The 23,244-nt window shown below is 55.0% G+C and overlaps 2 protein-coding genes across 2 annotated transcripts; one reads left to right on the top strand and one right to left on the bottom strand.

The window, feature by feature from the left end:
• The first annotated feature begins 418 nt into the window (after positions 1-418).
• Positions 419-12,888, top strand: ALOX12B (arachidonate 12-lipoxygenase, 12R type). The gene is made up of 15 exons (XM_006176922.2): positions 419-959; positions 2,019-2,223; positions 5,603-5,684; positions 5,799-5,885; positions 5,999-6,121; positions 6,448-6,551; positions 6,870-7,042; positions 7,278-7,421; positions 8,597-8,800; positions 9,049-9,135; positions 9,457-9,626; positions 10,071-10,192; positions 11,989-12,089; positions 12,293-12,463; positions 12,643-12,888. The coding sequence occupies exons 1-15, from the start codon at positions 813-815 to the stop codon at positions 12,820-12,822; spliced, it is 2,100 nt and encodes a 699-aa protein (XP_006176984.1). The 5' UTR covers positions 419-812; the 3' UTR covers positions 12,823-12,888.
• Positions 12,889-12,891: 3 nt separating this feature from the next.
• On the bottom strand, positions 12,892-21,646 carry LOC102503958 (arachidonate 15-lipoxygenase B-like). The gene is given in 10 exon segments (XM_032498749.1): positions 12,892-15,813; positions 15,929-16,304; positions 16,888-16,940; positions 16,943-17,027; positions 17,188-17,190; positions 17,725-17,897; positions 19,143-19,429; positions 19,720-19,801; positions 20,478-20,673; positions 20,936-21,646. Coding segments are annotated over 10 exon segments (1,368 nt in total). The 5' UTR covers positions 20,951-21,646; the 3' UTR covers positions 12,892-15,715.
• Positions 21,647-23,244: the final 1,598 nt, after the last annotated feature.

Below are 23,244 nucleotides of genomic sequence, written 5' to 3'. Positions count from 1 at the left end.
TCCCTGACTCTCTCTTCCTGGAGGCTCTCTGTGCCCTAGGGTCCCCAAGCTCTAACTCCAACACCCACCCCCCCACCCCCACCCCCGCTTCCTATCATGGGCTCTGGGCCCTGGGGCAGAAGGATGGGCCAGCTTTCCTGCTACAGCCGCTACCTTCCCCATTTCCCAGAGAGGAATGGCAAGGCAGCAGGCCAGCTGGACATCGAGTTTATGCTGCATCCCCTCCTCCGGCCCCCACCCACTGAGGGGCCCCTGAACCAGTGCAGGTAATCCCCTGCCCATGGCCCGGCCTCGCAGGGTTGCCCAGGGCTGCAGGAGATTGGGGCGGCCAGAAGGAAGGAGCTAATTAGGCTGAGAAAGATGTGAGGGCCCCACCCTGCCCTCTCCCTCAACTTCTCTGGAGCCCTGGCTCAGGCTGGACTGGCTCCTCAGCCCTGAAGCCTCTTTCAACCAAGTCATCTTCCACCCGCCCTCTTGGAGGTAGGCCCAGTGCCTTGCCTGTTGTTCCTCTCTATCAGCTCCCAGAGGGCTCACAGCCCAGACACCACCAGCTCACGGGCCAGGAGCACGGCCCTACCCCAGCCTGCTGGGCTCCCGTCCTGTGCCCCCATCCTGGTCCTGTGCATCAAGGGCAGTGGCTTCTCCAGGCTCTGGGTCCCTGCTTAGCCTCCACCTCGGGAGGCTGGACTTTCCATTCCTCCCTCGGTCTGATTTCCCTTGCCTGGCTTGGGCCCTGTGCGGCATCCCGCCGGCCCCTCCCACCCTCACAGTGTCTGCGATTGAGCCCCCTTCCTGCCTACTGAAGAGCAGCCATGGCCACATACAAAGTCAAGGTGGCCACAGGTACCGAAGCCTTGTCGGGAACCACGGACTCCATCTCTCTGACCATCGTGGGGACCCAAGGAGAAAGCCATAAGAAGCTACTGAACCACTTTGGGAGAGACTTTGCAACTGGTGCGGTGAGTGTGTGTGGGAGTGTGTGCGTGTGAATGTGCGTACATGGATGTGTATGTATCTGAGTCTTTGGAGCATGGGGTGGGATGGAGGCATGCAGGGAGGGAGCCAGGGGAGCTCTGAGAGAGGTCTGAAATCAGCGGGGCTCCAAGGGTGGCTGGGATGTCCCTGGCCCCAGACATGATTCCCAGTCTCCTACTCCCCTGGTCTGTCACCTCTCAGCCCTTTTGTGTCTTTCCTCATCCCTGTCCCTTCCTCTTTCTCGCCTCTTCCTTCTTTCTTGACCCCTTATCCCTGTTCCTCTCTGTCATCATTCATCCCACAACCCTCATCCTCAACCCTCTCCAACCCCCTTTATCTCGCCATCCATCATTCCCAGCCATTTCCCACTCTTTCTTCCCTCATCCCTTTCCCATTTTCTCTCTCCCCCTCTCTCTCATCCCTCTCTCTCCCATTCTTACTCACCCTTCCTAAATCAAGCTGCAGTGTAACTGGCTTCAATACACACTGGATTCTCTGTGACTTACATGGCATCAGACCAGCCCGTCCAGTGGTGACCTGCCTGCTCTATGATGGGAAGCTCCCTTTGCTAGGCCCTCAGCTGACTTTGAGTCAGCTCCACATAGATAAAGTGACTTTAATAGGTCACTTTATCTATGTGGCCATTTCTGAATTTTCACATCTTCATTGATAAGTGGGAGATAAAGGGGTTGGCTGGACCAGTGCTGCCCACTCTAAGGCTATAGGGGTTTTGAGGGGCCCTGGATCCCACTTGGACCCCTTTGTATACTAGCCCCTGGGGGCCCACATAGCTCCTGCAGCCTCGGGAGGTTGAGGAGAAGAGGGTGGAAGGAGGGGATCTCAGGAGCTGGGGGTGGAGAGAGGGAGGGGCTGGGTAGATGGCCCCAGCAGGAGTCAGGCAGATTGGAGGGGTTGGGGGAGAGCCCAACGATCAGGTCACCCCAATTCAGGGAGATGAGCTTCTCCAAGCATGAGTGGGGCCCGGGGGAAGGGCCAGACTGGTAGGAGGCCTGGCCGCTGAGCTGGCTCTGTGCCCTTCCCAGGTGGACGAGTACACAGTCCGGTGCCAGCAGGACCTGGGGGAGCTCATTATCATCCGCCTGTACAAGGAACGCTACATCTTCTTCCCCAAGAAGTCCTGGTTCTGCAACTACGTGCAGATCTGTGCGCCCGGTGGCCGCATCTACCACTTCCCTGCCTACCAGTGGTTGGATGGCTACGAGACCCTGGTGCTCCGGGAGGCTACAGGCAGGTACCCCATCCCGTACTATTAAGCCCCTTGCTCCGGCCTGGTCACCCCAGCATGGCCACCCCCGCCTCCCAACCAGCCAGCCAGCCAATTGCCAGGCAGCCCCCCACGGACTCTCAGGAACACCTGCCGCTCTCACACACCACCCTCTGGGCCCGGCTGGGGGCTGCAGCCTGGAGGAGTGGAGGTGAATGAGGCTTGGGGCCACTCTCAATACCCCAGGGTTTGGTCACAGAATGCGTTCCCAGAGTGGGCTCTCCATTACCTCTAGAGTTCCCTCAACGCCCACAGGATGCCTGGCTCCTCTCAAAAGACCGCAGGACTCTGCTAGGATGCCCTATTTCTGCCAAACAGCATGTCCTGCTCCTCAAAAAAAATCTCCTGGTGACTCCAGCAGGGTTCTGTTACTACAGCATGATGCCTTGTTCTTCTAATAGGATGGCCCATTACTCCATCTGCTGCCTTGTTACTTCATTAAGAAGCCCTGTTGGTTCAACAGTTCTCTGCAGCTTTATAACAGGAGGACTTGTACCGAATCATGACTCCCTGATTTACTAACTGAGCAGTTTTTAGACCGATGGGATGTTCTATTGCTCCAAAGGACTTCCAATCACCCCAAAAGGACACCTTATTTCTCTAACAGGACTCACTGTCACTCCAAAATGCCCCCCTTAATCCAGTAAGGCCCCATCACCATCCAGGCTGAGGCCCTGTTACCTGTCCAGGCTGTTGGGGTTTTCCGAGGTGGCCGATCAGGGCTGCCCAGCTGTTTTCCCCACCATTCGGATGCTGCTATGGAAGAGGGACGGGACTTGAGGGCCCAGCTCTGCCCCTGCCAGGGCCCTTGTCTGGTGGGCTTGGATCAGCTTGCTAATGTGTGGCTGCTCCAAGGGGACTGCAGGCTTGTTGTCTTTTTGCCCCTGGCTCTACCAGCCACGCTTCTTCTGGCCTCCCTTGAGTGGATGGGAGGGGAGGCAGGGCTGAGGGAGCCGAGGGAGCCACGAGCTCCTCCTCCCAGAGGCTGACCACCCCTCGTCCATCTCTCATATCCCTGTGGCAAGAGCCTTTCTCTGGGAGATGGGGATGGGGCCTGAGCTGGGGAAAGGAGAGGCAGGCAAGAGGGAGGCAGGCTTGGTGGAGGTTAGGGAGGCCAAGGAGGGGGTTTCACGGGGCTTCACAGCTTCTTCCCACAGTGATAGATCTGAGTGGCATGGACACAGGGGACAGGCAGGGTGACGCTGGGAAGCCAGGCAGGAATAGGGTTGGGTGGGGCAGCTGCCATGCAATACCCGGTCAGGGAGACTTGAATCACCTGCTGGGCCCATCAAGGAGTGAGGCTCCCAACCTGGGATGAGGCCCAGCTGGGTCTGTGGGTCGCATGATTCCACGGGACCGTGTTCATCCCAGGCACAACATGAGCTGAGTCAGATGAAGGAGGAAAGTGGCAGACGGGGCCGTGAAGGAGAGTGATGGGGCCTGCAGTGACAGGGACATGCCAGACTGCAACGACCTGCCAGGATGCTGGAGAAAGACAGGCCTGGATCTGAACGTCAGCTTCACCACTTCCTAGATATCTGGGCACATTTCCAAATTCTTCTAAGCCTCAGTGTCCCTGTCTGTAAAACTGGGCTAACAGCAGAACCTACTTCATAGGGCTGATGTGAAAAGCCAGTAAGAGAACCTCTGTAAGGAGGGTTAAAAAGGCGGAAAATGTTGGTGGTTGTTAGTGGGTGGTAGGTGAGTGATTGGAAGCAGACTGCCTGGGTTCAAGTCCCAGCGCACCGTTTTCTATTTAATACTGTTTCCTCTTTGGAAAATGAGCACAACCATATAGTCCCTTTGCTGAAACTGCTGGGGCCAGAGGTGTTTCGGAATTCACATTTCATTTAGAAGACAGACACACCCACACATATAATGTAAATATATGAAATTGATGGTTCCTAGACTGGCTCCTCTACACAGATGGCAAGGAGAGAATGAAGAAAGAGGCAGACTATCCCAGATTGGTTAATGACAGGTTAAGTAAGCAAGGGAAGTTACTTACAAGGTTGCCTTGAGTGTAAGGCCACAGATGAGTAGATCTCTGCACTTGCCCACCAGAATCTTAAAAATTTATACAGCCACCTTAACTGGCTTCAGTCCATATACTGTCCAAAAGGTCTCAACAACACAGTGCTCTCTCAAGGCTGCATCCTTGAAAACGGGCCCCACTGTGGGGAACAGTGGTCAGAATGTACATTCCAAGGACACGGGAGGGGTGAGGAGCCTCTGATTGCCTGTGTCCAGCTATAGGGTCAGCCAGGGGTCATGTACTCTCAATGACCTCCTCCAACAGAAATATATACAGTAGTTCCCCCCATCTTTGGGAGATACGTTCCAAGACCCTCAGTGGATGTCTGAAGTCTCAGGTAGTACCGAACCCCATACGTACTATGTTTTTTCCCTATGCTAATAGGTGGGCAGCTGATAACAGTGTGCATACGATGGACAAAGGGATAATTAACATCCCAGACTGGATGGAGAGGGAGGACATGAGATTTCATCACTATTCAGAACGGCACGCAGTTCAACACTTATGAATTATTTATTTCTGGAATTTTCTATTTAATATTTTTGGACCAAGGTTGACTGCAGGGAACTGAAACTGGAGAAAATGAAACCGTGGATGGGAGGGGAGCCTCCTGTATGGATATATAGACATGCACCTCCATATATGAATATATTCTATATACACACACACCATATATTCCAAATATTATGTAGTACATCCATCAGGTCACTCCCTAATCAAATATACTAATATTTTTGCAGCAAAAATTCTAAATAGTTTTATCAAGTGAGTTGAATAAAGACTGTACATAGCTCAGGCAAATTTAGAGCAGGTTTTCTCAGCCAAGCAATTTGTGCCTACCTTGTGAAAAAAACAGACTTGATTCTGGATTATTTTGGATTTCGGAATTGTGGAGATGGGATTGCCAGCCTACAGTAATAGCCACCTGCCTCATCATGTTGTTCTTGTGTAGATTGGATTATTGACATAAGGAAAGTGTTTAGAACGTGCCTGGTACTTAGTAAGGGCTAAAAAAAAACTGTTAGGTATTCATGTTTCAGTGGGTCTAGAAGAGAGACTTCCCTGCAGCAGCAGAGCACCCCTTAAAGGGTAGAGCGAATGGGGAGAAGGGTGGCCCATGACCGTTTCACCTGAGTTTTGGGGAGGAGACACACCCTCTCTCTCCCAGGATAAGCCTTCCCCATCCTTGGACTTGGGCCCCCAAGAGCTGACCTTGGGGGCAGAACCTGAATTCTGATCCTGGAAGTAGGCAGGGGCAGGAAGGGGCTGGGGTCAGACCTTGAGCTTCCTTGTTGGTTTCCCTACAGGAAAGACAACAGCAGATGACACGCTTCCGACCCTTCTGGAGCACCGAAAGGAGGAGCTCAGAGCCAAACAGGACTTCTACCAGTGAGGGCAGGGCGGCAGGGGCTGTGGGAAGTCAGGTGGCCAGTGATGGCTGTGCCCGCTGTGCCCAGGGATGCTGTGTGTGGTAGGGCCCACCATCTCAGCTTCTCTTTGCAGCTGGAGGGTCTTCTTTCCTGGCCTGCCCAACTATGTGGACATCCCCAGTTATCGCCCTCCTGTCCGGCAAAACCCCAACCGACCTGAGTAAGACCCGTGGCTGCCCAAGGGTCCCTCCCAGGGCTGACACGTAGGCCCTGGCCTCTCGCCGCTCCCTGGACCCCAGATGCCTGGCCCCAGTCCAGCACTCCTCCCCACAGGTGGAATGGCTACATCCCAGGATTCCCGATTCTCATCAACTTTAAGGCCATCAGGTTCCTGAACTTAAATCTCCGCTACTCCTTCATCAAGACGGCCTCCTTCTTTTTCCGCCTGGGACCCATGTGAGTGTGTGTGTGAGGGGTGGGGATGAGGCCTCCTGTAAAGACTGCCCCATCCACCATGCCTGCCTCCACCACAGCCCTGGAGGTCAGAATAGCCAGAAGGGCAGAGGGAGCTGAAAACACAGGCATAGGGAACCTGAGAGCTGACATTCAGAGACCTAGGCGTAGAAAAGCTTTGGGCTGTGCAACCGGGAGACCCTGAGACTCCCCAGACTCAGAGACCCAGAGGCTCTGGGGGGTGGTGTGGAGTGGGGCAGCCCTGTCTCCGTTCCAGAGGGCACCTGACAGCCTCTCTGATGGCCTCCCCCTGGAATCCCATATTCTAGGGCAGTGGCATTCAAATTCCGCGGCCTGTTGGACTGCAAACAGTCGTGGAAGAGACTGAAGGACATTAAGAAAATTTTCCCTGCCCAGAAGTCTATCATCTCCGGTATGGGGTGGGGCATCCTGAATCAAACACGGGGGAGCAGAGCGATCTCTGGCAGAGGTACTCGAGACGCGTGCAGGAGGCAGGACTCCACCGCGGGCAGTGGAATGGGAGCTGCGTAGCGAACCTGGAGCAGGAATTCGCTCAGGCGGCGCGCCCTCTGGCGGTTCCTTGGGAAATGTCGCCTTAGGCCCCTCCGGCTGCCCAACTGGAGGCTGGGGACGTCGTTTTCCTCCCCGAGTCTTTTCGGATTGTCCATTGCCTTCCTCTGTCCTAAGGGGGACCGGGTCGCGTCTTGACTCCCCTACCCTGTCCCCCCAGAGTACGTGGCCGAGCACTGGGCAGAGGACAGTTTCTTTGGGTATCAGTACCTCAATGGCATCAACCCAGGCCTGCTCTGCCGCTGCACGAGGATCCCAGACAAGTTTCCCGTTACAGACGACATGGTGGCCCTGTTTCTGGGCGAGGGAACGTGCCTACAAACGGAGCTGGAGGTGGGGCCTGCTCCTGCGTTGACCCCCACTGTCTGCCTTCCCCCCTCCAACCCCGCATCGCCGGCTCTCCCCACCTAGGCGCCCTGCAGAGTCCCCCCTCCCCACCTCCAGCATCCCCAGCTTGGGTCCTGGGCAACCTCGGCACCAGGGGGCCAGGGCACCCTGCATCCAAGGTGTGGGTCATGGGTACCGCGTGCTGGTGCCTATCTGCCCACCCATCATGGCTTCCCTCCAGAAGGGAAACATTTACCTGGCAGACTATCGCATCTTGGAGGGCATCCCCACCATTGAGCTCAACGGCCGGAAGCAGCACCACTGCGCCCCTCTGTGCCTGCTGCACTTTGGCCCGGAAGGGAAACTGATGCCCATCGCCATCCAGGTGCCTGGGGTGCAGGCCTAGGGTGGCTGTGTGAGTGTTGCCAGTGGGTGAGCCTCAGTGTGTGCATGAATATGTGTGTGTACTTGTGTGACTCTGGGGGCCTGGTCTGTACTTGTATACCCCTATCTGTGTGAGTGTATAGTCAGTGGGTCAGCCTGTGTGTGTATGTGCACGTAAACCTGTGTGTGCACCTACCTGTTTGTGAAGGACTGTGCTTCTGTGAGTTGCACATCTGTGTGTAAGTATGTGTGCCCATGTGAGTGTGTATCCCTGTGTGTGCATCTGAGAATACACCTATGTTTACATATGTCTGTTTCTGGGTGTGTAGCTAGTGGTGGGCCTGGTGTATGGTCCTGGCTGTAAGTACTGGGCTGAGACCCTGCGTGTCCCTACATATCTGTGTGCTGCTGCTGTGTGCTTTATGCCCATGCATGAAGTTGGGTCCCTGTGAGTGCACTCATGTGTAAGCCCCAGTGGGTAGAGTGTGTGTGCTGTGTCTATATGCGTACAAATAACCAGATGGGAATGCGCTTGCTGGCTCAAGCTTGTTTCTTTGACTCCATTCATCCAACCACTTGATAAAACAATGCCCCTTGTGGGCCAGGCCTCTGCTAGAAAAGCTGTACTAATCAGTCTTAGCCACTGCCTTGACAGTCTGGTCTGGCAGGAAAGGAATCCAAGGTGCTTACTTCCCAAAGGTCTCCATCAGGATCACGCATAAATTAGACAAAGGCACCCCTCTAGGGGGGATCAGCCAAGCTGTAATGCTCCTAGCTCATTAGGAACAGTGTAGACTAGATTTCAGTGACCCCCTAACCCCAGGGGGCTAGGTACCCTTGTGCAGTGCACAACCTGCACAGCTGAATATGGCAGCCATGGAGTTGAGATAAGGAAGTCTTCTCAGAGGAGGCAGCTTTTGAGCTGATTCTTGAGAATGAGTGGGAGCTATCAGGTAGAGAAAGAGGGAGAAGGTACTACAGGCAGAGGGAAGAGCAAGAGCAAATCTAAGGAGGGAGGAAAGGCCCTGGTGTGCTCAGAGGACCAGAGGGACTGGAGTGTAGGGAGTGGAGTTTTTACCTCCTGGACTCCCCTCTGCTTCCCTCTTGTAGTGAGGGCCCTTGTTGTGGATGTGGGTCTCTGCTCTAACATAAACCTTTCTCTTTCCCCACCCGCAGCTCAGCCAGACCCCTGGGCCCAATTGCCCCATCTTCCTGCCCAGCGACTCCGAATGGGACTGGCTGCTGGCCAAGACGTGGGTGCGCTATGCCGAGTTCTACAGCCACGAGGCCATTTCCCATCTGCTGGAGACCCACCTCATCGCTGAGGCCTTCAGCCTGGCCGTGCTGAGGCAGCTCCCCATGTGCCATCCCCTCTACAAGGTAAGGGCTTGGGTGAAGGGGCCTCTGTGAAGCATCACTCTCACCCCACCTCAGAAAGTCACCTGGCTCGCTCAGCAGTCAGAAGGACTTCAGTTAGACTTGGAGAGGCACCTGGGGACCCACAAGAGAGAGCTTGGGGTGGGGACTTCCCAAAGTCAGGGGGTCTGATGTTGCAGAAATGGGGGTGCTGACGTTCTTGGGGGGATGACTTCAGTCCTCTCTCCTAACCCTCCTTGCTCTCCTCACAGCTCCTCATCCCCCACACCCGGTTCACCATCCAGATCAACAGCATCGGGCGGGCTGTCCTCATTAATGAGGGGGGGATCTCCGCCAGGGTAAGACTTCTGCCTCCCACCCCGGCAAGACACGTGCTTTCCTTCTGGCCTTTGCAGTTAGACTAAAAGCAGGATTTCCCACTTGTCTTTAGATCATGACTGGGCACGGAGGGAGGGGACCAGTTAAGGCGGAGGCTGTATCTACAAGGGTGCAGAGGCGGGGGCTGGGTGTGTTGGCCTGGATTGTGAGAAGTCCTGGGGTGGGGGAAGCTGGCTGGGGATCCGAGAAGCACTTACTAGACTGTGTGAAAGGGGAGTGATGCTCAGAGGGGAGGACTTTCAGGGACCCCATTGCTCTAGTGTCTGCCTCGTCCCTAACAGAGCATGTCCCTGGGGCTGCCTGGCTTTGCGGAGGTGATGGTGCGGGCCCTGTCAGAGATCACCTACGACAACCTCTACCTCCCCAACGACTTTGTGAAACGTGGGGTTCAGGACCTGCCAGGATATTATTACCGTGATGACAGCTTGGCAGTGTGGGATGCGCTGGAGAGGTGAGGTCAGGGCAGCAGAGGGTGGTACTCAGAGTGGACACCCTGGGATGTTGGATGGGGGCCTGGGGAGCTTTTAAGGACCAGGGGTGCCATCCAGGGGCTTGGTCTTGGGGATAAGTTCTGGAGTCTGTGTTGGTCACATGTGTGCTCATACTCTGGGTGGGGCCTAGGGAGCCCTGGTGAACCCCTTTATTGCTTTGGCCCCAGTCCTCGGCCGGCCAGACCCTGTGTGGGCTCTGTGCTGCCTGTGGACCTCACTTGACCCTCATTAGGAGTGCTCTGAGTATCTTCTGATCTTACCAAGCCACCCTCCCCACCTCTGCCTACTCACAGGCCTGGGGCTGCTCTGGGTCAGCCAAGGTTGGGGCATCCTGCGGGAGGTGGGAGAAGCATGATGGGGGAGGACGGGGAAGGGTTCAAACTGAGGCCCTGTCCCCTGGTCAGGTATGTGACAGAGATCATCACCTACTATTACCCATGTGATGCAGCCGTGGAGGGTGACCCAGAATTGCAGTCCTGGGTGCAGGAGATATTTAAGGAGTGCCTACTAGGACGTGAGAGCTCAGGTATGGACCTGGGCGCCTGGGCACCCAGCAGGGACCTGGGGCTTGTGAGGTAGGCCCTCCCAAGCTGGACTGGAGCAAGTCTCACTGTGGGCTGAAGGAGGCCAAATTACGGCTGTAGGATTTGGACAGGGTTCTTCCCTGGACCCTTGAGCAGGGATATCTCGGAGAGGTTGGGGAAGAAAGCATGCCTGGCCATTGGTCTGAGCTCAAGGGCTGTGGGTCATCCCAGTCCCCCATCTCGGAAACAAACCTTTGTGGGCTAAGAAGTGGGGCATGAGCTCAAACAGGAAAGGGCCACGTGTACTGGAGGCAGGGGAGCTGTGGGGAGCTGGTGGGCTCCAGGAGAGGGGCAGAGAGAGCATCTTGAGGACATGCCACTTGGGTACTCACTCAACAAATATTCAGTGAGCAACTGTGATGTGACAAACACTGTACTGGTTATGGGGGAGACTAAAGGGAAGGAGCTGGTGAAGGCACTGCCTTCAGGTTGATCAGTCTGTGCGGGAGGTCCGCTCACCATCAACAGGCAGTCACACTATAGCAGGATTGGTGCAGTTTGTGGGGAAGCCGGGGAGGGGGCACAGGGAGGGCTGGCGGGTAGGGAGTGGGAGTGAGTAGCAGCAGGCTAAGATCTAGCTGAGGTCTGACACCACGGCTAACATCTAGCTAAGATCTGCAGGATGGGAGGTCAGCTGGGAGATGGGGTTGGAAAGTTCTAGGTGGGAGCAGCAGGTGGAAACGCCCGAAAGCCCAAGTGAGTGTAGTGAGTTCTGGGACTGCTTACAGGTCCCTGAAGCTGGGCTTTAGGCTAGGAATCGGCAGGCTCCGGTGGGATAAAGCTGGAGCCAGGAGCAGAGGCTGGGTGCACAGCCTGGTGGAGGAGTTTGGAATTACTCCGAGTCCAGAGGAAGCTAGCGAGGAGTGTTGGAGATGAGATCTGTAAGTTAGAATATCAGGCTGCAATGGCAGTCGGAAGACAGTTTGGGAAGCTGCTGTGGTGCCCCGGAGGGAGGTGATAGGGAGCTGATCTGGGTGAGGGTGGTGGGAAGAAGGGAATTCCTGGGCTAATTGAGAGACAGAAATGACAGGACTTGGGGACTGGTGGGGGCTAAGTGAGGGGAGGAGGGCCAAGGGTGACTCCTAGGTTTCAGGTTTTTGCAGCTGGGTGGATGGTGTGTGTCATTTCTTGAACTGAGGGCCTAGACGGAGGAGCAGTTTTGGGAGGAAGATGATGGGTCTGGTTTGAATGTGTTGGCTTTTGGAACCTGGGGTTACCATGGCAACCAGGGCTAGCTGCTCAGGTGGGACACAGCAAAGAGAAGCAAGTAGCTTAGTTAGGTGTGAGACCAAGTATCAGCTGCTGAGAAATCCACCTGACATGAGTGCAGTCTCAAAAGAAAGGAGGGCAGTGGGTGGGGGGGGGGGCTGTACTGAGTCAGGATGGGGAAAGCCAGGATTTTTAAAGCCTTTCCCCAGCTGAGGCCTGGGACCAGAGAGGCCCCCTTAAGGGAGCTGGAGGAGAGACCTGAGGGCCCTACCTCAGGCAGGTGCCTGGAGCAGCCCCCAAGGACATCTGGCCAAGGCCAGTTGAACCCCCTCCCCAAGTCTCGTGGTCTGGATTGAGGACGGGGTGTGAGGTTGTGGCCCCAGGAAGGCCAAGCAGGCAGGATGAGGGCACAGATGTGGCAGCTTAGAGTGATGGAGGGACAGGGTGAGCTGGGCTTGGTCACGCCTTCTGCTGGCCAGCCAGGACCAGGGCAAGACTGACACTGCCGGGGCTTTCCCCTGCCCCTCAGGCTTCCCCACGTGCTTGCGAACTGTGCCTGAGCTGATCCGATATGTCACCATTGTCATCTACACCTGCTCTGCCAAGCACGCAGCTGTCAACACGGGGCAGGTACCTGTGCTCACTAGCCCCCTCCCCAGCCCCAGACCTAACCTTAGTCCCAGCCCCAAACTCAAACCCAACCTCAAGCATAATCCCCAGGCCAGCCCCGATCTGTCTCAACGAGAGTCTCAGCTTCAGTCCCAATCTCAGTCGAAACCCAAGAGTCTTGGGGTGCTCTCTGACGGGGAATCCCTCCTCTCCCCGACCTCCAGTTGGAGTACACCTCCTGGATGCCCAACTTCCCATCATCCATGCGGAACCCACCAGTACAGGCCAAGGGGCTGACCACTCTGGAGACCTTCATGGACACGTTGCCGGATGTGAAGACCACATGCATCGTCCTATTGGTGCTTTGGACCCTCAGCAGGGAGCCGGATGACAAGGTGCCATGGGGCCTCGGGGAGCGGGGAACTCTGAGCAGAGACAGGAGGCTGGGAGCTGAGGGCTGACAGTGGGAGAGGAGGTGTCAAAGGCAGGAGGCAGGGAGAGAGAGGCTGCTGAAAGGGAAGGGCGCAGGGGCAGGGGCCCGCTCGGTCCCAACTTCCTGGTTCGGTGCCCACAGCGGCCCCTGGGCCACTTCCCCGACATCCACTTCGTGGAGGAGGTCCCACGGAGGAGCATAGAGACCCTCCGCCAACGTCTGGCTCAGATCTCGCACGACATCCGCCAGCGCAACAAGTCCCTCCCCATCCCCTACTACTACCTGGACCCCGTGCTGATTGAGAACAGCATTTCTATCTAGTGCTGCCCTTCCCACCTCGTCCCTGCTGCGCCCGCCTGTTTTCCAATAAAATCACTTCAAACACAAGCCCTGGGTCTGTCAGTGCACGTGGACGTTTAGTCGGGGCATAGGCGGCAGGGCTGGCGCCGCGGGCTGCGCGCTGGGGCTGGGGCGCGCCATGCGCTCATGTGGCGATGCTGTTCCCCACCGTGGGGTCCAGGACCACGCGTAGGGCAGCTCCAGGCCCCGGTTCCGCTCCCGGATGTCGCGTGAGATCTTGGCCAGGCGGCTCTAGAAGGAGGCGATGCTCCTGCGCGGGGAGTCCTCTGTGAAGTGCTCAGTAGGTGCCCAGGTGCAGTTGGGGATCAAAGGAGACAAGGCTGGGACCCCCGCCCCGCGATGTCCCGGTCCGCGGTTCTGATCCATTTTAAGTCCTCCTACCTAGGGATCCAGACCACTGAGGACCTCCAACTACCAGAAAATTCACCAGAGAACATAGACCACCACCCAAGCCCCGTCCACCTAGGAACTCAGACCATCCAAGACTCATCCAACTTGAGACATAAATCACCCATCCTCGTAGCCAAAAGAGCACCCTAAACCTAGACCACCCAAGTCATGATCCCTTTGAAACCCCAACCACTCTAAGCTCCACCTACTAGGAACCCATGCTATCCTAAACCACACCCCCAGCAACATGTCACTCCAGGCCCTGCCCACGGAGGAGCCCAACCTGCTAAGTGCACCTTCCAAGTGATCCACTTCATCACACCCCACCCACTCTCCTGGAATCTGAGAAGCCGACTCCCATCCCCACCCTAGGCCTTGTTTACAGTGTCCTTGGTGTTGTCGCTGATACCCCAGAGGTGCACAAGGGTGTGGCACGTGGCATCCACCTCAGGAAGTGAGGCCACCAGGTTTGTCTGGCCTTTGGCGGTAGGCAGGTGGAGCTGCGTGGTGGTGGGGAATATTGGGCATCCAGGCACTGAAATCAAACTGACCCCCCAAACTCAGTAAGCACAGGAATGCCAGTATTCCTGCTATGTCCACTTATCCCCACCGAGTCTGGCACACCCTCATCTGGCCACTGTTGGTGGTAGCATGTTGGGCTGAGCAGTTGAAGACGATCATAGTGAGATACTCAATGAGGCCAGTGCAGCTGTCCAGGGCGGAAGGGACCTCTGGATGGAGGCAGATGGAAGGAACAGAGCTGAAACCCAAGACCTGCTGCCCCAGAGAAGTGGGGTCTCGAGGCCGGCAGACAGGGATGCTCATCTGAGCTCACATGGCTTAGCAATCCCTCCTGGAAGATCTCCCTGACTGAGGCCTGCAGCTCCAAGTCCTTGCTCACTGCACTGTCGTCCTGGTAGTAGATGTCAACAATGTTGGACACCAAGCTGGGGATCGATCAGGAGTACATGGTGACTAACAGTTGGGAGCCTGTGCTGCCCAGGGATGTGGGTTGGAAGAGACCACTGAGACCAGCTGCCCCAAAAGGAGGAAACTGAGGCCAGAGAAAGAAAATGGCCAAATACACATCATATGAACCGCCCAGCTAAGCTTCAAACCTAGAGGCCTCAGTCTCCACCAGGGGGTGCAAACCAGGGGCCTGAGAACCATAGTTGGTTTGTAGGTATGTTTTGATTGGCTGCCGAGGTTTTCTGTGTTTCTTTTTCAAGCTGAATCAATAGCCAATATTTAAATATTAGAAAATGTCCAGTCTCTCTAGAAAAATCTAAAGCTCTGGCTATTGTCATAGCTGGGTCGCCATTCTCCCCATCAGACAAACGTAAGTTCTCCACCGGCCACAGTCTCTGCCCACCCTCCTTCCTGCTTGCTGGCCCTGCAGGCATTTGCAACCCAGTTTTCTGAGCCACATCAAGCCACGGAGAAGGATCAGATGCCAGACTTCTCTGTGTTGCAGCTCCAGGTCCCCCATGGCTCCTGGGCTAGTTGGGTCCTTTCCTAGACCGGTTCCCAAAGGGCAGACTGGGGTTTGCCTAGCTCTCCATGGCATCCACCCCCAGTCACAGCAGGGCTTATGATCCATGGCTAAGAAGGGTTTTGACACAGGCAGCTCCAGCTAGGGATGTTCACTGGGGGGGAGTCCCGGAGAACTTCAAAGGGAGGTGGGCATGAGCTGGGTTTGAAGAAGGGGCAGTGTTTGGATACAGAGACAAAAAGAATCGGGGTGCCTGGCCTCCTTAGGCTCCATGTGTGCTGAGGAGGAAGAGTGGAAAGGGAACGGCAAACTCCAGAGTGGATGAGATGCCGCCTGAATGCTGCGTTCCTCGTGGCCAAAAACAGAGCCCCATGAGGTGCATGAGCAGAACTCTCACAGACTCCAGTACCTGGGGAGGGTTGTTATGCTGGGTAATGGCAGGAATGGGGACCCACAAGGAGGCCAGATATCAAGAACGTTTGGCCATGGGGGTGGAGGCCAGAGGTACATTCCAAGGAGGTCTCCAGTGAGGGAAATTTAGAAGGAAAGTCTAGAGATGTGGAGACTGTCTTTGGGGTTAATAATAATAATAGCTAATGCTCAAAGAGCCTGTCCTATTCACCTGAGATTTGTGCTTAGGTCCTAACATTTAATCCTAATATTAACCTACGAGGTAGGTCTCTTATTAGCCCCATTTTCAGATGAAGAAACAGACAGAGTGGTTAAGTGACTTGCCCAAGGTCACACAGTTGGGAAAGAAGAGGAGGCAGGAAAGTGCTGTGAGACAGCAGTGTGTTTTGGCAGAAGGTGGGGGGAAGTTGAAGAACAAATTGACAGAGAAGTAGCTGAGGGCGAGGCTCAGAGCCAGGCCTCCCTGGCTCAGACCCCAGGGAGATTCACCTCTCTATGGCCACCCAGATCCAGAGTGTATCATCTCGGTCGTAGTAGTGGACAAGGTCCTGAACCTCTCAATCAGCCAGGTGGTGGGGCAGGCAGAGGGAGCGGTAGGTGACAGCCTTCAGCCCTTTGGCCAGCAGCTCCACGCAGCCCACCTGTCCCAGTGATGTTGCCTGTAACGAGCAGAGAGCCAACTGTGCCAGGAGCAGGGGGCTCAGGACCAAACCTCAGCCCCTTCCTGGCCCCCTTTGCTGACCACCAGGATCCCAGGCCTCCCAGGGCCCTGACCTGGTGGACGAGCTTTCCTGCTGCAAAGAGCCCAGTGCGGGCTTGGATGTTGATGTGGAAGGTGTAGCAGAAATGAGGAATGAGCAGCTGGGGAGAACCAGAGTCCCACGTTAGATGAGGCAGCTCCAGGTCCCCCATGGCTCCTGGCACTGAGAGGACTGGTCCTCCCTAGCTTGAAGATGGGGTGGCACACGGGCAGCTGCCGCAGCATGGACAGAGAAAAGGCTTCCATCACAAAGTGGGCTCGGAGCAGATGCATGACAATCTCGTGCACCAGGAATCCTGAATATTGCACCAAGGTCTTGGCCAGGAGCCAGTCCTCAGCCGCATCACAGGGCAGCAAGATGGGGCTGCCAGGGCCAGGGGTCTGAGTGAGCTGGAGTCGGGGGCACAGGGGAGGGGGTGTCAGTCAGAAACTGGCTGCAAAAAAGTGTGGCCCATCACCATGTCCATGGGGCTGATCACATGGTCAATTCCCATACTAGCTGTGTGGCCTCAGGAAAGTTAATTAACCTCTCTGTGACTCAGGTTTCTTATCTCTAAAATAAGGTTGGTGATCATAATCCTCTTCTCTTTGGGTTGCTGAGGATTTAATGAATTAATGCCAGTCAAGTACTTAGAACAGTGCTGGGTACACACTCAGCACCATATGAGAGTTTCTTGTGATCACTTCTAGTACAGCAAGAGAGGAAGTGGAGTCGCTGAGAGGCGAAGCGATCCAAGGCCACCTTGTTGGCACTTGTGCAGAGCCCAGCTGAGGGCTCCTTGTACCAGCACAAAGTCAGGCAGAGCCCCAGTTGTGTGGGGCAGAGGCTGGGAGGGGCTGGGTAGGATAGGATGGTATGTGATGGTTAGCACTTGAAACAGTTGCATAGGGAGAGGAAACCTTTCAGTCATCCTCAGCATATGATATGCTCCCCACATATCCCCGCACCTCCCCAAGGCTCTGCCTTGCTGACCTGGATGGCGAGGGGCAGCAAGGGTCCACCAGGGCGCTGGTGCAGCAGGGTCAGGGGGCACTCATAAACTGGGGTTGCCCGTTAACGACATTGAGGGGGAGGCCTGAGAGGATGGCATGGTTTACCAGGTACAGAGAGCCCTTTGGGGGAGAAGAGGATGGAGAGGAGGGCTAGAGAGGGGGCAGCTCTGTGCAGTCCTGGGAAGCTGAGGGAGGGAGGGGGAGTTACTCTGCACCCACAGAGATTTCACTTAAAGGAAGCTCATCCCTGGAGCCAGTGGGGATCCCAGCCCAGAGCCACCTTCTGGTTCCAAAGAAAGAGACTGTCGCCCAAATATTGGAGGTGCTTCTGCTGTAGCCAGGCCCAAGCTTCAAGGACAGACAGTAAGAGAGAGCCTTCCTGGAGGACAGCACCTTTGGATGCAGAAGGCACTCTCTTGGGGTTGGGGCACCTCTCATCCCAGTAGTCCAGGGATGGGGGTTGGGGCGGATGGCAGCTCTGGGAAGCATTTAGCTGACCAGCTGAACGGTCTCCTCAGTAACCATGAGAGTCGCGTTTCTGAGCTGTGGGGTCCTGCCAAATGCCCGGAGCCTTGCAAAGCACCAGGAGAGAGCATTCCCCACTCAGCCCTGCCCCCTCAGTCTTTGCCCTCGAAGAACAACCCCCTCGCTGCCGTGAGGAGCACTCAGAGGAGTGGCTGAGCTAGTGGGAAAGGGGTAGGAGAGGATGACGGCTGGGTGGAAGAGAAGGGATCTGGGGGACTGGGAGCCAGGGCATCTGGGCTCCTGAAGGCACTGGGAGGTGGTGGAAGGTTGGCTGGACCCCTGCACCCCTCACCTCCAGCTCAGCCTGCAGACTGGTCCAGGGGCCCAGCACAGGTGCCACCATGGCATCAATGACAGGGAAGTTCTTTGGGAGGCAGTGACAGCACTGGATCAGAACTGGGTTGAGGCCGTTCAGAAACTGGTAGGCAAAGAAGGTATTCTCTTGCCAAAGTTCAAACATGTACTCTGCAGGGGGTGGGTGTGGAGAGGGTCACCCTGGTGCCCAAGGACACAAGTCCCCAGCCTCCAGCACTGCCACCGCACAGTCACTCTCGGATGCTCCCCTTTTCCTACCCCAACTGGGTGGATGACTTAACTAGTGAGTGGTTTCTCAGAAAACAAGGGATCAGAATCTGGGTTCTTCCTGAGGAGTCACCGATTCCCTTAGCCACACCCACTTTGAGGGAAGCCTCAGGTGCTCTGTGATGTGCACTGACTGTATTTGGGATTCGGGCAGAATTTGAGAGAATCAGAAGACTGAGGAATGCCAGATACCAGCAGAGCCCATCCTTCTTGGCCTCTTGGGGTCCTTCTAATTCTCTGTTAAAATTAAAACTCACCAGGCCCATGTCCTGTTCTCCTGCATTTTAGCCACAGGACAGTCTGGATACTTAGTTAAACCAGAACAACCACTCAGAGTTTTCATCACCTCGGGTGTGTGGCTAGTGTTTTTGGAACCGAGGTACAACATGTATGGTTTGGACCCACAGTGCAGCCCTGGGGGACAAGGATATTGGAGAGTGGAAGTGCCTGAATCCTTCAACTTAGTTTGATTTTCAAGCCTGCATGCAAGACACAAGGCCCCAGCCAAGTAGGCAGCACTGCTGGGAGGAAAAAATCTATCTGATTTCTGAGGATATACATAGGACAGGTGTTTCCAGTTGTCAGAACAACTCAGTGTTGGGAACAGTTTGAAGATGTAGTTATGAAGTCAGGGGAGGAGGATGACCAGCAAACAGACCGCAATTCAGCCACAGGAGAGAGGCTGTAGACTTTCGGAGACGGCAAAGATAGAGCGCTTTGCTGGGAGGTGTTTGAACTTGCCTTGACAAAGAAGCGGAGTTCCTAGAACTTACTTCCTGGCCATTCTTGCTGAAGCCCTGATGGGTGAGGATGACTCCTTGAAGAGTGGGCCTTAGTCTATCCTGAGAGGGGACATTTGGGACGAGCATCCTCTCTGGGTCCCTCAGCCCCTACCACCTGTTCCTCCTACACAGAGACCAACCTCCCCCCAGGTGACAAAAAGCATGCCTTCTCAGGGCACAAATGAGGCTCTGTGAAGGACAGGGGAGGGAATGGGCAGCAGTGCAGGATGAGCTCTGTGATTTCCAGAATGTTCTCAGTCTAGCTCTCGGGTTCTCAGTCCTCTAAGGTGACCCCTGCAGACCCTCTGGCCCTGCCGCAGCCACCTGGTCTCCCTCATACCCAGACCTGACACGGGTGATTTGGAGAAGATGAAGGTGCGGTGGATCTCATCCAGGCTCCTCCAGGGCCGCTGGCTGTCCAGCAGTCCCTTCAGCTTCAAGGCGATGTTCCTATGATGAGTGGGAGAGCCTGGGAGGGAAACGGGGGTGCAGTGAGGGAGGTGTCGGGCGGGGGCAGGTGGGCTCACGTTCTAGTTGATTTCTTTGGTGATTGAGTAACGCAGGTTGGGATCAAGCTCCTTGAGGTTTTCAGCATCCAGGCAGTGGGGTATCCCCAGGAGAAACTCACTCCACCTGTAAAGGGCAGAGATGGGAGTGGGGTGGCTGGACCACACCCTTCAGGATGGGGAAGGGTAACAGGGGCTGGGCCCCCAGGCCTGGTTGTGCAGGGAGGGCTTTAGGACTAGAGGCTCTGGAAGAAGATTATCCCAGGACAGGGGCTCCTCACAGGTGTGTTGTTCTTGGTCAGATCTGAGGCTCAGCTGACCTCAGCAAGCAGGAGCAAGCAAGCCTCTTTGTTGCCAGAAAGCTAGGAAGTGGGGGTTCTAGGGACTGCCAGCCCCAAGTTCTCCTGAGCTGCTCACCGGTATTTCTGCTGCCTCTCCTTAATCTCTGCCTGGTGCTGGGCATAGAGCAGACAGTGGCTGTCTTGCCAGACAACTTTGGCTGGGGGAGGGAAGGAGTGAGGGGGACCTGGACCAACCCTCAGCACCCCAGCCTCTCTCCCTCCTCTTCTCTGGGGTGGGACATCTGGACTGGAATGTTGGTCAGCCATTGGCCTCTTGCTCTTCCCCGAGGGATAGAGAAACCCCTTCCCACTCCTGCTCCCATCCCAGGCAGACTCTGCCTCAGCAAGCGGCAGCCTGCTCCCTGCCCCTCCCACTCAATGACCCAGCTCCACAGCTGAGGCCAACAGGGGGCCAAAGAGCAGAGCTGGAGGGAAGAGAAGGGAGGGTGCTAGTCATTATCAACCTGTGCGGGGGTGGAGGGGGAGTTGCCTGCCTCCCCTACCCTGGCTTCACAGTCCTGTTCCTTTCCCATTAGCCCCTCCCTCCTCCACTCATTACCCGCCTCCCCCCACCGCGTCCCTACCTGATCCTCTGGTCCAAACCACTCCCTCCTCCCCACCATTGGTCCCTCTACCAGGTCCCCTTCTCCCACCAATAAGTGTAATTTCTCCCAGCTGCTCCTCCCCCTCCTGCACCTTCTATCACCACGAGGTGGTCTCCCCTCCTCCACCTTCCCCTCCTCCCGCTCTGTGGCCACATCAGCGCACCGGTGCCCTCCCCTGGCCCACAACCACACTAGCCTCCCTGGGCCCCAGCCCGTGGTGCCCCCTCACCTGTCCCCTCCCGCAGCACCAGGCTCCCCTCGCCCTCAAGCCACTGGTAGCAGGGGAAGCAGAGCGGGGAGCCCCGGGGCGGCATGAGCTGTAACCAGTGACAGAACCAGGCGTCCGGGGCCAAGGATCCCAGCGGGCTGGGCAGAGCCAGGGACGTCTTGTGCACGCGCAGCAGCAGCAGCACCGGGCCCACGTCCTGGGTAGGGGAGGGGGCGTCATCTCGAAGTCCTCCTCCTCGGGGGGAGGGGAGAGGGAGGAGGGTCGTGGCGAGGTGGGGGTTGGGGGATGGAGTGTCCCGGGGGCCAGGACGGCGGCACCGCACTCAACGACCCACGGTTGAAGTCTTTCCCGAAGTTATCCAGCCGCAGGGCAGGGCTCTCGCCTTTGGGTCCCACCAGGCTCACCTACACGTTGTCCCAGGTCCCCGAGCCCAGGAAGGAGCCGGTGGCCACACGCACCCAATACTCGCCCATGGCCTGCCGTCGAGGGGTCTGAGGTGCTGCAGGAGACGAGGCGGGGGCAGGCTGGCTGCGCGACTGAGAGCCGTCGGGGTGGCGGGGATGCGTATGCACCAGGTTGGGGCCCGGGTGGCCTGCGCCCTGGCGGCGTCTCTCCCGGTGCGGTGCGATCCCGGGACCCGCCTAGCACCTCCCCGCCGCCCAGGCCCTCGCCCCGAGCCCGCCGTGGGACCTCACCTCTCGCTGTAGCCTCTGCTGGCCTCCGCCTCTCGGCACCCGGGTCTGCTTTTGGCTGCTCCCGATGACTCCGCCCCGCTGCGGGTGTCTCGGGAGTAGGCTCTGGGCGTCTCCTCCTCTGCGCTTCCGCCCAGTCCTAGCCCAGCCCTGGAGGGGGATGTCCCCGTAAACCACTCCAGGTAGCGGACACTGAGTCAGCCCGTGTCCTCCCACTGCCAGCCCGTCCCTCTTTCCATTTCTGCGCCTGTAGCCTCCGTTCCTATCCTCAGCGCTTTCTCAGTAGGGGTGAGATCCGTTGCCCCTCCTCCCTAGATAGTGATCCAAGGCATTCGAGAAGTCCAGCATGGATCAGGGAGAGAGCAGGCGCGCGCAAAGTTCGGGACAGGACGAGGCTGGAAGGCGACCTGGCAAGGAGGGAAGAAGAGACGCAGGCTCTAGGCACGGCAAGGCTGGGACCCACCCCCACCCCCCCAGCCTGTCAGTGTAGCTTTCAAAATAAACACTTGATCATACAATTTAGAATGAACCCAAGTCAAAGTCAAATGACACACAGTCATTCAACTCAGCAAGGTGGTAATGCTCGTTTCGGGAATAGCTGAGGAGCTCATATTTGTAGGCACATTTCATAAAAAAAAAATTAGGATAAGATTGCTGGGTAAGATACCAAATTAGCTAATGTCCTACAGAGCAATAAACTGCCACTTTTGGAGTTATCTTTTTTGTTGTTGTTGTTTTCAATAATCTTTAATAAAAATATATGCATATAAATTTTCATCTCTAATGAAGTAATCTATTTTCTTTTTTTGTGTTATAACAATCAAGTCATTTATGTGATAGTTAAATGTTTAAACTAGCCATAAGTTTTCATTGACTGTTTTTGTTCAGTGCTTTGATTTTCTTCAATTCGTTAAGACAAAGATACCTTCTCTTAAAAAAAGGTTGAGGATTATGCAATCTATTTATCCCTAGATAATGCCCTCACTCAATTCTCCCCTCTTTTTTTTTTTTAACTGAGCAGAAATCATTTCCATCTCTACCAGATGCAAGTTACATGAACTTCACATAGACTGAGGCCTTTATTAATAATAAATGGCAAAATCAAGCAATAGTACATTCTTCTAGAAAACTAAATATCCTTGAAAGGTTAGGCAGTGTTCCTCTTGATCAGTTTTGGATATTTTTTTCTTAACATGGCTGTTTCTGTGAGTGTATCAGGAAACAAACTGATCTCTTTATCCAGGGTTCTTCTCTCAGTTTAAAGTCCCCACTCCCTTACTTCTCATGGTGGCCCTGCTATACAATCCCACACCCTTAGTTTTTTTTTTTTTTTTTTAACGATAAAAGGAATCATACCATGCTAATCATTGTGTGACTAGTTTCCACCTACATAACAATACATCATCAATGTTTTCCCTATGTCAGCATTTAAGGATTGACTTTATTACTAACTACATTATTTTTCTCAGTAGAATTGTTTCCTAATTTAACATTCTCTTTCTGACAGACATTTACATTTCTAAAAGTTTTTTTCCCCCTACTATAAATAACATTGCATAGAACATCACTGTAAACATTTCTTTATGCAAATATGGGAGTTTTCAGTAAGACATTTTCTTGTAAGTGCTTTGCTGGATTAAACCCCCTTTTTTTTATTCTAAAGTTTGATTGAGCCTTCCAAAGAGTTCTCCTCCAAAGCTACACTGTCACACTGTTTAACCAGGGCCCTGTGGATTCACACCCTTGACAACTCTGAGTACACTTCACTAATGACCAGTGAGGTTAAATATCTTTTCGCATGTTTATTAGACATTTAGGTTTATTTTATGAGCCACCTTTTGTGAATTTTGTGTTATGTTCTTTGCCCTTTTTTTCTGCTGGGTTATTTATTTGTAGAAGCTCTTTATATATTTCAGATATTTACTATTTGTTGCAAATAGTTGCTTCCTTTGGTTACTTGCCTTTAATTTTTATGTCTGACAACCCCTGTGTCTGAATTGTCTCATCAACCTTGTTCCGTGCTAATGTCTTAGAGTTGCATCTCGCTTTCTACTCCTTTGCTGCTACCTACACAC

Source organism: Camelus ferus, chromosome 16 (genome assembly GCF_009834535.1).
Source record: "Camelus ferus isolate YT-003-E chromosome 16, BCGSAC_Cfer_1.0, whole genome shotgun sequence".
NCBI classification, from domain to species: Eukaryota; Metazoa; Chordata; class Mammalia; order Artiodactyla; family Camelidae; genus Camelus; species Camelus ferus.
The sequence above is the reverse complement of the archived record's forward strand: the minus strand, read 5'-3'. Positions and strand labels throughout refer to the sequence as shown.